General features: G+C 36.0%; 1 protein-coding gene across 2 annotated transcripts; it reads right to left on the bottom strand.

Moving 5' to 3' along the window:
• Window positions 1-4,763: 4,763 nt before the first annotated feature.
• Window positions 4,764-16,471, bottom strand: LOC106873586 (acyl-coenzyme A amino acid N-acyltransferase 1). 2 transcript variants are annotated; one of them, XM_089346539.1, is made up of 3 exons: window positions 16,223-16,471; window positions 9,509-9,543; window positions 4,764-6,526 (listed from the first exon to the last, which is right to left on the bottom strand). In XM_089346539.1, exon 3 carries the CDS (start codon window positions 6,496-6,498, stop codon window positions 5,146-5,148), a length of 1,353 nt encoding a protein of 450 aa, XP_089202665.1. In that variant the 5' UTR covers window positions 6,499-6,526; window positions 9,509-9,543; window positions 16,223-16,471; the 3' UTR covers window positions 4,764-5,145. The 2 variants fall into 2 exon arrangements, with proteins under 2 accessions (XP_089202665.1, XP_089202666.1); XM_089346540.1 differs by lacking the exon at window positions 9,509-9,543 and having other exon boundaries at window positions 16,223-16,462.
• Window positions 16,472-18,323: the final 1,852 nt, after the last annotated feature.

The raw sequence follows: 18,323 nt of genomic DNA, 5'->3' as shown, positions 1-18,323 counted from the left end.
AGAATTCTGCCATAATCCTTGTCTTCAGTTCAACTTTGGTATTACAAGGAGATTTATTTGTCTCTCGCTCAGCTGCACCCACCCATGATAACGAAGGAAGTTGTAGTCTGAGGAGTTAGGTGGCAGATGTTAGAGGTGTTGTGGTCGCCAAAATTTTCTGACAGCCATGACTGGGTTCTTCTGCTTGTGTGGCCTGGTACAGAGTCCTATTGTCAGACATAGGTTATTCCAGAAGTTACCTCTTCACCCAGGACAGCACTACCTCCTTCGTGTTGAGTCTGAGGCCATATAGGAAGATGAATGGAGGCATAACGTCGCCATCACTAGTGATCACTCCAGACACCATGATGTTGACTGGATGTTTGATTTTTATCTCACTCGATACATGTTTCGGGGACACGGCAAGCCAACGGTTGTTCTCTGTGTTCACCATCTGATCCTCTGATCCTAGAAGAAATTTTTCTCGTCTGAAAAAATGCCAAAGCATGTTCGGTTGGAGGAGATGCTTGAGTTTGTTCAAGCGGTCTTTCCTCTTGTGCTTGATGGCTTGAGATAAAAATTGGCCCTTTCTCAACTTGTATGAGGAATGTCGAATGTCTTCATGCACTTCCTGCCTTATAAGAAACTCAGACACTCCCATATCCCTGGTGATGGACCTGATTAACTTGGAGGGATCGTTGTTAATCATGGCCTGGATCTCACCAACAAATTCAGGAGTTCTTTTCTTATCAGAACAATCAGAGTGGGTTTTCTGAGCTGCCGTACCTTTGTAATCGCCATTAGACTCATCCATCTCTTTCTATGTCCTCTGCACTGTCCTCAAGCTGATACTTAAGCGCTCTGAAATGTTCGTATTGGAGCTTCCGGTTTGAAAACTAAGCAGTACAACATGTCGTTTCCAAATTGGGACTGAACCCGGAACCATGCGGTTTGTAAGTAAGCTACTTACCACAGAGCCACTCCTGCGTCTATATATGGATGAAAACATAGAAACAAATATGAGAGTAAAAAATTGATATTGAGACTTGATTCGATTAGATTAAGTTAAGGATTATATAAGTAAAAAGTTGATGAGAGTGTATATGTTAGTGGATATAATATAATAGGTTATAGCGATACGACTAGGGGATGTGGTTTTAGATCATTTACGAGAAATAAGGTGTTACAAATGTATGAAACCGTATATTATTATAAAAATTTAAAATGTGTATCCGTCTAATTAGGGCGATGAAATGTGCATTTACCAACATATATGAGCAATACAGGGGGGGGGGATTCTATGATGGAACTAATAATTACAAATGTTTTTTATCAATGGATAAGATATTAGAAGGGACTGGATAAGTTATTTTCCCAAGTTGTTGTTATTCATCGTTAAAATATGTTTATAGTATAATATATTTCATCAGACACAATACATTAAGTGCAAGGCACTATGCAATAGTGTTTAGTTGTTCAATTAATCATCTAATCATTTATTTTTTTTAGACCATCCATTTATTTAGTTATTTAATTTCAATTTTACTGTTTTATTTGAGTGGGGGTACCAGCAAATAGTAGAATGTTTATATTTCACCATTTTAATTTTCATAATATTATTTTAATAGTCCAAGGGGGACAACTATGTTTATTCATCTTTATAAATTGAATGCGATACTGAAAACCATCAGATATTACACTAATCAGCTAATTAGTTAATGAATCAATTAATTAATTAAATTAAAATTAATAATTATTCAATTAATTGGTTGTGTAAATATGCTTTTATCCCTATATATATATATATATATATATATATATATATATATATATATATATATACAAATATACGTATGATACACACATACATATACACACAAATATATATGCACATGTAAATTTATAATTCAGTCTTGGGGATGGTACTAAATTATGTTGTTATTCTGCATATTTGTAGGTTATAATTTGATTATTTAATTTTATTATTAAAGATGAGTTAGTCTATGCGTATTTGTTTAAGATATATAAATAGATGAGTTACTAATGCCATTGCTTTAACCATGTTTGTGTGTATTTTATTATAATGATTATTATCATCAATATGAGTGTGGGGAAAATATAGCATTTGTATAACATAATGGCGGGGCGATGGTTTTTATATCTGTTCGTAGTCATGCTACAACGTTTTCAAATATAAGTAGAGAAATAATATATGAATAAATTAACCCTATAAACTTCTTGGACTATCTTATAAAACTCCCTGACGATGCCTAGAGGCATACTCAAGTACCCTAATTTTATCTACAGATTTACAATACACTGAAAAGATGGAAATAACATATGGGGAACAGTGACCTCTTGGTTGAAACAGCTCTTCTTTCTCTATTCTAGAAATTACACATGTATTTATATATTATCTGAACTGTTTAAACTAAATAAATAGCCATGATATAATATCTAACAGCTGGTAAATACAACCTGTGGATTCCCTCCATTTTCTTCTTGTCATATATAAATCAACGGATAAGATATTAGAATGGACTGGATAAGTTATTTTCCCAAGTTGTTATTCATCGTTAAAATATGTTTATAGAATAATATATTTCATCAGACACAATACATTAAGTGCAAGGCACTATGCAATAGTGTTGAGTTGTTCAATTAATCATCTAATCATTTATTTTTTAAGACCATCCATTTATTTAGTTATTTAATTTCAATTTTACTATTTTATTTAAGTAGGGGTACTAGCTAATAGTTAGAATGTTTATATTTCACAATTTTAATTTTCATAATATTATTTTAATAGTCCAAGGTGGACAACTCAGTATATTCATCTTCATAAATTGAATAAGATACTGAAAACCATCAGATATTAAACTTAAGAAATTTTAGCTTTTCTTAATAAAGCACACAACTTCTATAAGAGAAATGCATAGGAGTGTCTAAAGCTGGGAGTGTTTGACACCAGGTAAGTGAAAGCCAGAAAAGGGAGGAACAAGCAAGGGGTCTACCCTAGTGGTCGGATATTTTTATATTTAATTGCTAAATAGCAGCTACTACACCATTTATGTTTGTCTGTCCTTTTTTGTCCCCTCTTTGTAATGCCTTCATAGCAAATCGTTGTGAAATAAAGTAGCTTGCTTCCGAACCACATGGTTCCTGGTTCAGTCCCACTGCGTGGCACTTTGGGCAAGTGTCTTCTACCATAGCCTCGGGCTGACCAAAACCTTGTGTGTACATTTGGTAGACAGAAAATGAAAGAAGCCCGTCCTATATATATATATATATATATATATATATATATATATATATATATATATATATGTATGAATGTATGTATGTATGTGTGTGTATATATTTGTGCGTCTGTGTTTGTCCCTCCCCCAACATCGCTTGACAACTGATGCTTGTGTGTTTACGTCCCCATAACTTAGAGGTTCGGCAAAAGAGACCGAAACAATAAGTAACTAGGCTTACAAAGAATAAATCCTGGGGTCGATTTGCTCGACTAAAGGCGGTGCTCCAGCATGGCCACAGTCAAATGACTGAAACAAGTGAAAAAGAGAGTTATATTTACAACAATAATTTCTATAGAATCAAAAACATAATGTGAACACTGAATATTGAACCTTATTTTTGCATAAGAGAGGATTTAGTGGCAGTTGGTTATGTTGTACAGTTTTCGGTAACGATCTATAAAACAAATTGTTTCTCAGTTTCCTCTTATGTGAGAATCTTCTTGTAATCTTGAATGAGTTTGACACCTCTTTCTGCAACATCATTCACAACAACTGTCTTCTCAAGATTTTCATGTCCACTTTTGTAACCAGGATCATCCTGTGTTGAAGGGTCTTTGTCGAGGAAATTGATGCTGATAGAAAATCTGGTGAAGAAAGTTTTTGTACCAGGAGTTATCAAAGATGAAAACTCAAAGATTATAAAAAAAGAAAAGTCATTTTTAGTCTTGGGGCCAAATTGTTCGGCTAAAGGTAGTGCTCCACCATGGCCACAGACAAAATGACTGAAACAAGTAAAAGAATATGATTTAGCTCCCAGATCTTTCCATCGTGTCTGTCCTAACCCTTTTGATAGCAACCTGCCTAAAACCACCCTTGGTTCTGTGATACAAACTTCTTGATTTAAAGTGATCTAAATTAAAATCTTACATTAAAATTTCATGTTCATTTATGTTCCAAATACCAGAATAATTCATGACAAAGTTATTTTACTATATTTTTCAATATTTTCAAAATCACTTGAAACAAACTCGGAACATTTCAACAGAAATATCCTTAACCTTTTTCATACCAACCTACCCGAGACCACCTGTGGTTGTATGACACAAATTTCCCATTTTAAAATTATCTAAATTTAAAATCTTCCATCAAAGTTTCATCTTCATTTATGTTCCAAGAACCTGATTAATTAATAATGACAAACTAATTTGTCATTATTCTATGATACAAACTTCCAAACACCAGCTTAGTAATGACAAGGCTATTTTACTAAATTCTTCGTTATTTTTAAAATTAATTGAAACAAAGACAGCATATTTCAATAGAAATATCTTAGTCATATGTTTTAATTTCCAGATCTTCCCATCTAACAATTTTGATGCCAATCTGTCAGAAATGACATATAGTTCTACAATACAAAGTTCCAAACATCAGTCTGATGATGACAATGTTATTTTACTAAATTCTTCATTTTCAAAATAAAAAAGAAGAGAAATAAAATAAAAGGCAGTTAATTACAAAAATAAATTTGGTAAGAAAAGAGTCAACAATATAAATGTGTCTTTATTTCATAATTAAAAACATTATAATTGTTGTAAAATAGTCATCATCTGATTCTCATCCTCATTGCAATCATTAATATCGATTTCAATCTTTGGTACAAGGCCAGCAATATCAGACGATGAGAGGAGGGGATGAGTCAATTACACTGATCCGTGTTTCAACTGGTACTTATTTTAGCAATACCAAAAGGAAGAGACGTAAAGCCAACCTTGATGGAATTTGAACTCAGAACATACTGACAGACAAAATGCCGTCAAGCATTTTGCCTCGAGCACTACCAGTTCTGACAGCTTGCTGCCTTATAACCATTATTGATCTCGTTATCACAAATATAAACTACACTATCAAATCACTGTTGAAATTTTTATAGATTTTCAGCAAAAAATTCCCTTATCTTTAACCAGGACTTTTCTTGTGCTTCAGCATGTGGTCGAGGATAACCCCCAAATACCGTTGGACGGCCATACAAAGCAGTATAACAAGTGTGAAACAGAGGGGTGTATGGGGGTTCCAAAAGGTGACCTGCACCCTCATACATAATAAATTCAACATCTTTTCTCTTGGTTGGTGTTAACTTGTCAAACCAGAGGTAATAGTCACTTGTATAAACCACCTGGTCATCACCGCTAATAAGAAACAATACTTTGCTACGACAAGTCTCATCGAAATAAAACAGTTTAGATTCATCTACTTTCCACAATGCCAATAAACTCCCATCATCTTTCACTTTAAAACTGCCATAGTCCAGAGAAGAGCTTGGAAGCTGTTTACCATTATGGCGGATGCTAAAAACAAAGAAGGCTGGCGAAGCGTTAATACTTATAACAGCGCTTACTTGTGGACACTGTTTCACTATGTATAGAGCTATTATTCCTCCTAGAGATGTTCCTAAAACACCTATACCATTCTCACTGGAAACTTGCTCGTGGTTAATAAACCACTCAATAGCCTCTTCGAAATATTCAAAATCAACCTCGGTGATGACTGAAGGTAAGTCTTTATAACCAAAATAAGCCAAACTTAAAGTAATAAATCCATGGGATGCTAACAAAGCACCTCTGGATTCTATCAAAGAACCAGTGCTACCAAACAGATCTATCACAGCAGGATATCGTCGTCGTTGTCTGTTGGATGTTTCATCACTTGGTATGAATAAACTACCCCGAAGTCTTCCGTGGTTAACTGTGATTTTGCGGACACCAGATCTCAAAAACGATCGTCGAACCAACTTGGTTGCTAATGGTTTTATATCAGAAGTAAACTCAGAATGCTGTGAGATATGACCAGGGTGGACCATCACAGTGCAATCCAAAGTTTTGGTGGCATCATGAGTCCTAATTCTACCATGTTTTCCAACTACTTGAGTCATACTCCAAAATAATCCCATGGGATCAATTCCAGTGTAAGTTCCCGCTAAACATGGATCAGTGACCAGATTAACACATCCGTCAACTGAAGCTTTGAAATGTCCGAAAGACCTGAAAACGGATTCTCTTTTCTTTGAGCTCTGTTCCATTGTGGCACTGACTGTGACATTTTCTTCAGGTTTCAAACCAGAAACACTCACAGACAATTGCTCATCAACCAAACCATTTTCTGGATTCACTGTTACCGAAACTGGGCAGCGGGTTGAAACTAGCACTCTGGGTAAGACTGTTGGGTAGCTGGGTATGTGACGTAGAGCAGAGAGTAGTTGGTAGGATGGACGGAGGATCATCTTTCTTGGTCAGTGTATACTTTGAGGACTGCAGAAGAAAAATTAATAAATAAAATGGGTTTTAGATAAGAACTCAAGGTTGAGACAAGCAGATTTTGTTAATAAAACAGTGACTTTAACTACCATAAGAATTAATTAGATGTAGGCTCAGATGTAATGATTATATAAATAATAACACAGGTGAAGCTGTTTGGACCTGTCAAGCCAGGTGTAAACATAGTCATAGCTGATGCTGGTGTCACGTAACTGGCACATGTGCCGGTGGCATGTAAAAAGCACCTTTTGAGCATTGGGCCTTCTGGAGGCAATGTGGTCGATGCCAGTGGTATGTAAAAAAGCAGCTTTTGAGTATTGGGTGTCACACAGGCAATGGCAAATGAGCGAGACCTTTAGTTATATGCTGTGATTGAGAAGAAGACCCATCAAGCCAAGTGAAATCATAGCTGTAGCAGATACTGGTGTAATGCAACTGGCATTCGTGCCAGTGGAACGTAAAAGCACCCGTTACACTCTTGGAGTGGTTGGCATCATGGAGGGCATCCAGCTGTAGAAACCATGCCAAATCAAACTAGAGTTTGGTGCAGCCCCTCAGCATCCCAGCTCTGGTCAAACCATCCAACCCACACCAGCATGGACAACAGACGCTAAATGATGATGAAGTCTTGAGGTTCAGTCCCACTGCATGTGTCTTCTACTATAGCAGGGTTTCGCAATCATATTTTACCTATGGATCCCTTTCATTTCTATTTTACAAGGGGCTGGAGATAGAGAGTATTTCTAGCTAATTAATTCCGCATTGGAATGGTACTCATTTCAGGTCTAAGGAAAGAAGTACTGCCTAAATTCATCCTTCCTGAACTAACTCCTTCTGAGAACGACTATATTCACCTATCCACATGTGGCTTATTCCTCTTCTTATACCCAAATAATTTTAATAAGTTGTGCTTCACTAACATCCTCATGTTTGCTCCGATTCTTTTTACTGCCCTTTCAAAAATACAAACACTTTGTACTTGTTGTTAACAGTTTCTTATATGTATTAATCCTCTCAACCACTTAGACGCTCTGAAGAAGCCTAGAGGCACATTCATCATCCAAACTTTATCTGCCCATCCCTGCAGAACCCTGAGGAGATGGAGATGGCATGGAGGATTTCGTTGTCTCTTGGCAGAAACGGCCATAAGGAACTAGTACCTACTAACAATCTGATCTTTTGCTCTTTTCTGTAATATTAGTACACGTGTATGTAATACAATTGTTATTACATGTGTATGTATTCTTCTAATAACTTTGGAATAAAGAGACATACTAGAATGTCTACTTGCTGATGTATGTCGTTTTTGTATCCTCTCCATTTTCTTAATGGCTATATATATAAACACGGTTTTCTTTTGTATCATACTATTTATTCTAGGTTTTGTAGAATGACACATTAAGGAGCTTTTTTATGAGTACTACTGGATTACTAGAATCTCTCTCTCTCTCTCTCTCTATATATATATATATATAGAGAGAGAGAGAGAGAGAGAAATAGAGAGAGTCTTGCAGGAAATTGAGACTAATTTTAAGCAGCAGCCCCTTACTATAACAAGACTCTAGCTGCCAGTGGATTTAGGGACCACACCTCCTACATGCCGGAAACCCAACAGCCACAGAAGGAAGCATCACAGAAATACCATTTGGTTTGCAACCTCCTCTCTCTCTTAACACAAAAATGCCTGTAGGTAGAATATTCCTTAAATTAATAGATAAGCATTTCACCAGCTCCCATTGGTACGGGCCCATTTTCAACAGGTACAATGTTAGAGTCTCTTTTAGCTGTGTCCCCAATATTAAGAGCATTGTAGTTAGTGCCCATAGGCCATGGCTAGAGGCAGGATGTTCATGCATGGATTTCAACAGATGCACGGTGGGGGAGGAGCACTACGAAATCAAAGGGGTTGTCTAGGAAGCCAAAGTACTAGCAAGCCCTTGCAATACCACTGGTAGAAACAGTAGCAGCCATGGATATGGGACCAGAACCAGCAACGCCGCCACCCTCGCCACAGTTAACAACATTAACAACAATGGCAGTTCTCCCGACGGCAACAACAGCAGAATGGAGATTTACAGACTACATTTACATTTCAGGAGGTTCCTGCTCGCCTTTTAGGGACCACAAGATGGTGGCACAGCTGGAAGTTGATAGCTAAGGGAGACGATCCCAATTGTTACCTTTGAGTAGTGAGGTATTTCCTCCTCCAAGGATCTGACAATATACCATAAACCTAAACCCTTTATGGATGGGAAACCTAAGGTTATCCCATGGATCGGCCTTCCACACTTTTAATATATATAAATATGTGTGTGTGTTTGGTGGGGTGTTTATGTCCCTGAAACTTGGCAGTTCAGGAAAAGCAACCTATAGAATAAGCACCAAGCTTAAAGCACTAGGATCGATTTCGTTGGACTAAAATTCTTCAAGGCAGTGAGTGCTCCAACATGATCGCAGTCTGACTGAAACGAGGTATTTCATTTTGCCTATATTCTTTCTTTTACTTGTTTTAGTTATTTTACTGAAGACATGCTGGAGCATTGCTTTGGAGGAATTATTTCATATTATAAAGCCTACTACTTATTCTATCAGTCCCTTTTGTTGGTGATGGGTGAGACAAACACAGACACAATGACACACACACATATGTACAAATACACATACGACAGGCTTCTATCAGTTTCCATCTACCAAATCCACTCACAAGGCTTTGGTTGTCCTGAGGTTACGATTGAAGACATTTGCCCAAGATGCCATGCAATGGGACTGAAGATCGTGAAAAAGCTACAGAGAAAACTTTATGCTGAGATTTTTTTATTTGGTCAAATTCTGTTAATTTCATATTCTTTTTCAATTTACTCTAGATATTTTATATTCTTCTTACATTTCTGATAATTCGAATGTGTAAGGATGGATATTGATGCGTATGAATCTGATTTCAAATGTAATTCTGAAGAACTGCAGCAACAAACTTACCTCATTTCGCCTCACCTAAATTTGTCTTTTATATGCTGCAAGAGAACGGAGTTTATTTCTGAAATAATGTTCAGATTATGTTATAGTATTTTTAATGCATTTACAAAAGCTGATACAGTTTTTCTAATGAAGTGAACATTTGGGAAAAATATTTTTTTCTCCAAGTATAAAATACAGTAAATATTACTCCGGTACTACTAAAGCAGAGTGGTCCCCAACGAGCACCCACGCTAGCTAGTCGTGAGTAGTCGATCCTTCAACAAGTGCGTGTGCGAGTGCGCGTATGCAGATGAATACATGTGCGCATGCGCTCGTATGCAAATTAGTACATGCATTTGAAACTTTCAGTACTTAAGTCACTTTGCAACTTCTACTAATTATCTATCTTCCTTTCTATTTATCTACCAATCCATCTATATAACTATTTATATATATGTATATTTGTATGTATATATATATATATATATATATATATATATATATATATATGTATGTATGTATGTATATATATATATATATATATATATATATATATATATATATATATATATATATATATATATATATATATATATATATATATATATGGCTGTTGCTAGTACCGCCTGACTGGCCTTCACGCCGATGGCATGTAAAAGCACCCACTACACTCTCTGAGTGGTAGCGTTTAGGAAGGGCATCCAGCTGTAGATACTCTGTCAAATGCTGTGCGTGAGAAAACCCAGCAAGCCAAGTGAGATCTAAATCTAAGGCCTCAGCCAGTCCACTTAGGCGTACCTTCCTTCATTGGACACTAAACTCCACTTGCGAAGACCTGTTGAGGCAAGTGAAATCGAAATCGAGTTAAATTGGACACTAAACCCCACTTGCGAAAACCTGTTCAGGCAAGTGAAATTGAAATCGAGTTAGATTGGACACGAAACTCAGCTTGTAAAGACTTATTGGGGCAAGCGAAAGCGAATTTGTGATGGCACCTGTGCCCAGCATCGCCTTTCTGGTACTTGTGCCCGCGGCATGTCTAGACTTTCGAGCGAGATCGTTTCCAGCGCCCCTGGACTGGCTCTTGTGCGGGTAGCACATAAAATACACCATTTTGAGCGTGGCCGTTGCCAGTACTGCCTGACTGGCCTTCGTGCGGGTAACACGTAAAAGCACCCACTACACTCTCTGAGTGGTTGGCGTTAGGAAGGGCATCCAGCTGTAGAAACTCTGCCAAATCTGATTGGAGCCTGGTGTAGCCATCTGGTTTCACCAGTCCTCAGTCAAATCGTCCAACCCATGCTAGCATGGAAAGCGGACGTTAAACGATGATGATGATGATGATGATGATGATGATGATATATATGTATTTACATATATATATATATATATATATATATATACACACACATGTATATATATATATATATATATATATATATATATATATGTATTTTATTTATTTATTTATGGGTTTCAGCCAAGTGGCTGTGGTCATGCTGGAGCACCATCGTGATTTTCTGTCTTTATGCTTTGCTCTCTTTACGTTCCTTGTATGGCTCTTCTCCTGCACCTGATATAGTCCAATCAAGAGTTTTGATGGCACATCTGGTGTATAAGAGAATTTGACATCGCTGCCCTAAACTGTGTCTCATTTCGAGCCATTGGTTCGTGTGGTATCGTGGAGAGGAAAGCGTCGAGTTTTGTCTTGAAGACCTCCACATCCGTGTCTTGCAGGTCTCTCAAAAGTTTTGGCAGGGCATTGAAGAGCTGAGGGCCCCTGAAACCGAGGCTGCTGCAGTATCTTGTTCTTATGTGAGAAGCAGTGGACGGCACCTTTGGCACCATGCAGTGGCGACCTGTGCGGGCATTCCTGTAGTACTTGATGCCAAAGTTCGGCACCAGTCCTTCCAGTATTTTCCATATGTATATTATTACATATCTCTCTCGCCTGTGTTCCAGGGAGTAGAGACCTAGTGCCTTCAGTCGCTCCCTGTAGTTCATCTGCAGGACTGTGGCGATCTTTTTTGTATAGTGCCGCTGAATTGCCTCGAGTTCTGCTGTCCGTTTGACACTGTGTGGTGACCACAACTGAGAGCAATAGTCTAGGCGGCTCAGGACAAATGTCTTCCATAGAGTCAACATGACTTTTTGATCCCTTGTACGGAATGTCCTCAGTATCCACCCCGCCAGCTGTCTGCACTTTGCTGTTGACTTGACAATGTGCATGTGAAATGATGCATCACTACACATGTTGATGCCCAGGTCTCTCACGGCTTGTGGTTCTGGGATTGCAGTACCTCCAGGTCCTGTGTATGCCAGTTGGGAGGCACTTGTAGCCTTGTAGCGCAGTACTTGAAATTTTTCCGCATTGAACTGCATATTATTTTGCTCTGCCCACTCATATATTGCATTTAGGTCATTCTGTAGGCTTACAATATCATCAGGATTCTTTATGGCCTGAGATAGTTTTGTGTCATCAGCGTAGCTAGTGACAGTGGCTCTCCCAGTGACCGTGGGCATGTCCAGAAGGGCCACTATGAACAGTAGTGTATATATGTATTTACATATATATATGTATATATATATGTATGTATGTATGTATGTATGTATATATATATATATATATATGTATTTACATATATAGATATATATATATATGTATATGTACGTGTATATACATATGTATATATGTGTATTTATATATTATCCCTTCTCTTTTTCTATATATATATGCATATATATGTAGGTATATATACGTATGTATATATATATATATATATATATATATATATATATATATATATATATATATGTATATATATGTGTATATATGTATATATATATGTGTATATATGTATTATATATATATAGGTATATATTTACATGTATGACCATATGTATGTATATATGTATATATATATGTATATATGTGTATATGTATACATATATACATATATATATATATATATATATATATATATATATATATATATATATATATATATATATATATATATATATATATACGTATATACATATATATATGTATGTATATATATATATAATTTCACTCTTACCCTTGTTCTGACTCTTATCAATATTATTTTTTTAAAATATATAAATATGCATTTACGTATGATTTTTGGGATGTATGGATATTTTTGTGTAAAAATGTATTTATTAAAACATAGGTTTGTTTATATATTCAAATATGAATGTACTTGTGAATATGTATGGGAGCATATTTGTGTAGATGTACTTTTTATCTTTATTTTTATTTAAAAAAAAAATATAAGTTAACGTTTAGATGTTTATGTATGTGTAAATATAAATGTGTGTATATGATTGCGTATACAAGTTTATGTGAGTGTGCGTGTCCACATGTGTATATGCACGCACACGTGTGTATGTATGTATATATATATATATATATATATATATATATATATACATATATATATATATATATATGTATATATGTATGTGTGTGTGTGTGTATATATATATATATATGTGTGTGTGTCTGTGTATGTATCTGTATGTGTGTGTATGTGTATGTATATATGTATGTATGTGTATGGATATGTGTGCATGTGTATGTATGTGTGGGGGGGCTGTATGTATGTTTGTAAGTATATATATATATATATATATACATATATTTATTTAGATATGTGTGTATATGTGTACAAATCTACGTATATGTAAGCATGTATAATTGTGTATGTATTTGTATAAAATCATATATATATATACGTTATTAAGTTCTGTATGTAAGTGCATATTTCTATATGTATATGTGTGTGTATGTATTTATGTATGTATGCGTGTATGTGTGTTTATGTATGTATATGTATGTGCACATGTGTGTATGTGTATACATGTATATGTATATGTATTTGCATGTATGTATGTATGTGCATACGTGTGTTTGCGTATGTATTCATGTATGTATATGTATATACAAACCTGTTTATTTGATTAGGTAATAGGCGTAGATGTATAGCTATGTGTATGTGCATGAATATATTTCTATTTATACATGTGTGTATATGTAGATGGATACATGTGTGTATATGGGGACACGCACACATGTGTATATTTGTATATGCGTAGGTATGTATGTGCATATGTATAAATGTGGACGTATGAGTGTGTGTATATATGTAGGTATGTATATGTATATATGTGTGTGTGTGTGTATATATGTGTATATATATGTATACATATGTATATACGGGTGCACATGTGTATGTATGTGTATATGCGCATATATGCATGTATATGTGTGTGTGTGTGTATCAGTATGCATGTATGTGTGTGTTTGTGTATGTGTATTTATGTATGCATGTACGTTCTCACACATTTATAGGTATGTGTTGTCCATCCCACTATCCGGCAGCGTCCAATTCTCTAACGGTTTTTTTCAAATGAATCAAGTCATAACCTTATCCATCTATTGTTTTCATAATCGGTCATAATGTCTTACGTTTAAGATGATTCCCATGCTTTCCCTGATGAGAAGGTTACAATTTTAATATCAAAGATCCCTATGGATCACACAGGTTGTAATCCTTTGAAACATATGTAGGAATAAAGTATGCAATTATAACATGCGTTTTCTCCAATCCTTAAATTCTTAAATATACTCAAATACCCAAAATTTCAAGGAGTTCCTGCCTTAAAAACGGGAGCTAACCACAGTTATTTTGTGTTCTTTGCTACATTGGTTTCTATTAACCCATTTATTCTATCAGAAGAAATTTTATTCATTAAGATAGAAGAAATACACATAATTATATATATATATATATATATATATATATATATATATATATATATATATATATATATTACTATTTTACTTGTTTCAGTCTTTTGACTGTGGCCATGCTGGAGCACCGCCTTTAGTCGAGCAAATCGACCCCAGGACTTATTCTTTGGAAGCCGAGTACTTATTCTATCGGTCTCTTTTGCCGAACTGCTAAGTTATGGGGATATAAACACACCAGCATCGGTTGTCAAGCGATGTTGGGGGGGGGGGGGACAAACACAGACACACACATATATATATACATATACATATATACGACGGGCTTCTTTCAGTCTCCATCGACCAAATCCACTCACAAGGCTTTGGTCGGCCCGAGGCTATAGTAGAAGACACTTGCCCAAGATGCCACGCAGTGGGACTGAACCCGGGACCATGTGGTTGGTAAGGAAGCTACTTACCACACAGCCACTCCTACGCATATATATATATATATATATATATATATATGCGTATATATGTATGGAAATATATATATGTATATATATAAATATATGTATGTATATATGTTTATATATGTATATACATATGTATGCCTATGTATATAGGTATGTATGTCTATAGGTGTATGTATATATGTATGTATATATGTATGTATGTATATATATGTATATGTATGTATATATATGTGTATATATGTATATATATGTGTATATATGTATGTATATATGTGTATATATGTATGTATATATGTGTATATATGTATGTATGTATATATATGTATGTATATATATGTAGGTAAATATTTATATGTATGTACATATGTATATATAATGCATGTGTATATATGTATGTATATGTTGTTTAGAAAAACAATTTAATTTTTAAAAAATTTACTTTGTTTAAAAAAGATTTTTGTTTAATTATTATATTTGTTTACAAAAAAAAGTATTTTTGATAGTCAGCCATTTCAGCCGTAAAAGAGCGCGCACGCGCACATGTATTCATTTGCATACACGCACTCACGCTTGTAGGATCGACTACTTACGACTAGCTAGTGCGGACGCGCGACTGAGCGTTTCCGAACGCGCAGTCGCGCGTCCGCGCTAGCTAGTCGTGAGTGGCCAATCCTAACCCTAACCCGCGTGTGCAAATGAATACGCGTTTAGGGTTAGGATTAGAGTTAGGGTTTGGATTAGGATCGACCACTCACGACTAGCTAGCGCGGACGCGCGACTGCGCGTTGGGGACCACTCTGCTTTAGTAGTACCTATTACTCCTTTTTCCTCATCCCTTTATATAACCTTTTTACTATATAGGCGCAAGGCCTGAAATTTGGGGGAAGGGACTGGTGGATTACATCGACCGCGGCGCAATTTGAACACAGAACGTAGCGACAGACGAAATACCGCTAAGCAGGTCGTCCGGCGTGCTAACGAGTCTGCCAGCTCGCCACCTTTTCCCCTTATATTATATAAGGTATAACGTATGAAAGAAGGGTTACGTGGCAAAACATGTATGTGTGCGTGCTCACCAATGTTTTTTCTTTTGATTTTACATTGAATTCCAATATAAGCGTAATCTACAAACAAGTGCTACTCGTTGAAAGCTCCGAATACCGGATGCCAGCAAATTTATGGAGACATCAGGAGAGAATGCGATCTATCTTTCTGTGAGTTTGAGAAAACAAAATCGATCGGGGTGAAGTTTTCGAAACTCCTCCGAAACAAACGAACACAGCCAACTCCAATATAATCGAGTTCACCATCTGAAAGGTATTTGTAAAAAATTTCGTTGGAAAATATCCCTTTCTGAGGAAACGAATATTTGCCGCGAAAATGAATCCCGTTATACAGGAGTTGACTTAAAGAATTGTGAATAACAACAAAGTTGTAAGGTTTATCGAATAAATCAGATAGAAACTAGTAAATGGTGTGAAAGGGGTATTAATTATATCTCACCTGTGGTTTAAGTAAAGCATAATATTCAATGTAGTCCAGAGACTGAATGAACTTTCTTATCATCTCCAGAGGTTATGTGTCAGGTTATTGAGGATATAAACAATGTTTAGAAAAGGTGGGAGTTAGTGAGACGAGAAAGCAGGAGGAAGGGGAGAGAATTAGATAAAGATAAAGGGAAACGTGACGGGATGAGAAAAAGGAAAAAAAGAAGGAGACCGCTAAGATACAAAGAAGGGGCGAGAAGGGAGAGAACTAGATACAGATGATTGAAACAAACTAAAAGAGGGTAAAGAGTAAAGTGGATACATATATATATATATATATATATATATATATATATATATATATATATATATATATATAGTTATTAATATTTCTAAGTCTCTCTAAAGGCCAAACCAGCAAGGGGAAGCTGCTGACCTCCCCTGTTCGAAGGTTATAAAGGACACAGGTTTCGTGTGTCACATAGCTAGCTAGAGGCGATGGCTTGTTGGAGCTAATTCACGGCAGCTTTCGTCCTAATTTTGGGACTGCCATGTTGGTTTGGCGATAACTATTATATATATATATATATATATATATATATATATATATATATATATATATATATACTTTATTTAAAAGCAACAGAAATATAACGAAAAAACCGTTACTCTGAGTTTCACGTTCCCGTTCATCGGACAGTTTAACTGTCCGATGAACGGGAACGTGAAACTCAGAGTAACGGTTTTTTTGTTATATTTCTGCTGCTTTTAAATAAAGCATATTACTCTACCTCTGGTATTTGAGTACTCTTTTTTCCACCTTGTTGCACATTTCATGTGCTTACTCCGGTATATATATATATATATATATATATATATATATATATATATATATATATATATATATATATATGTACAGGGATGGACATAAGTCACTTTACCTGTTTCTTTATTATTAGAAATGGGTTAAGTGTATTATGAAATCATGATTACCGTTAAGTTAAAAGTTTTTAGGGGGTTAGCTTTAAGATTTGCATTGCCTCGAGTTCGGTAAAAATGTGTTTATTATGGTAGTTTGACTTTTAGAGTCCCTCTTAGCGTGAGGCATTATTGTATAGTAATGCCCTTATATAAATTAATAAATATAAACATATTTGTAGGGAATAAATGATGTTTTTTCCCCCTTATGAGGTTTTTTCACGCTAAATACTTGATAAATTCTTATAAAGACTTTATCCTATTATTAGATTATATAGATACATTTATATGTATATATACATATATACATATATATATATATATACATACATACATACACACACACACACACACACACACACACATATATATATATGGGAGAATATACAAAAAATAACAACAGACGAGGACAGGTGGTGTAAATAACAAAAGTATATATTAGTATGACGCTCGGGAATACGGAAAGTCTTTGACGTTTCGAGCTACGCTCTTCAACAGAAAGAATACGGAGACAAGGAGAAAAACACGGAGAAAAAAAATTGAATAGTGTTCAGTCAACGGTCAATCATAATAATGGCCGATCATAACAATGACTGACCGGAAGTTAGAAATTCTTATTTCAGGAGAGCTAAGAAAGGGGGAGATAACAAACGGTGATCGGGAACGAGGGGCTGTGTGTGGGAGGTAGACTGCTGGTGATCTTGACGTATGTAGTGTGAAAATGGGGGAAGGGAGAAAGGGAGAAAGTAGTTGGTCAGTTGTAGTGTGTGCGTGGTGTGATGCGAGGGTATTTGTGTGGTGTGCGTGGTGTGATGCAAGGGTATTGGTGTGGTGTGATGTGAGGGTGTTGGGAGGTGGGGAAGGCATGGGTGGAGTATGGGGTAGAGGTAGGGGTATGTGGGTAGGGTGGGGTATGTGGGTAGGGGTGGGTGGTGGGTGTAAGGAATTGGATGGGGTGGAGTGGGAAGGTAGAGTAGGAGTGTGTTGGGGTGTGGTGGGATGAGCTTATGAGGGGGTGTTGACGAGGAGGGAGAAGGGGAAGGTGGATGTAAGAGAGGGGGAAGATGGGTATGGGAGGGGAGAGGAAGAGAGGAGAGAGGGTGGGTATAAGAGAGGGAAGGGGGATTGAGAGAGGGGGA

The sequence above is a fragment of the Octopus bimaculoides genome, chromosome 30 (genome assembly GCF_046866305.1).
Source record: "Octopus bimaculoides isolate indiv1 chromosome 30, ASM4686630v1, whole genome shotgun sequence".
Lineage (NCBI taxonomy): Eukaryota > Metazoa > Mollusca > Cephalopoda > Octopoda > Octopodidae > Octopus > Octopus bimaculoides.
Note: the sequence above shows the minus strand (reverse complement) of the source record. Positions and strands in the feature narration are given on the sequence as shown.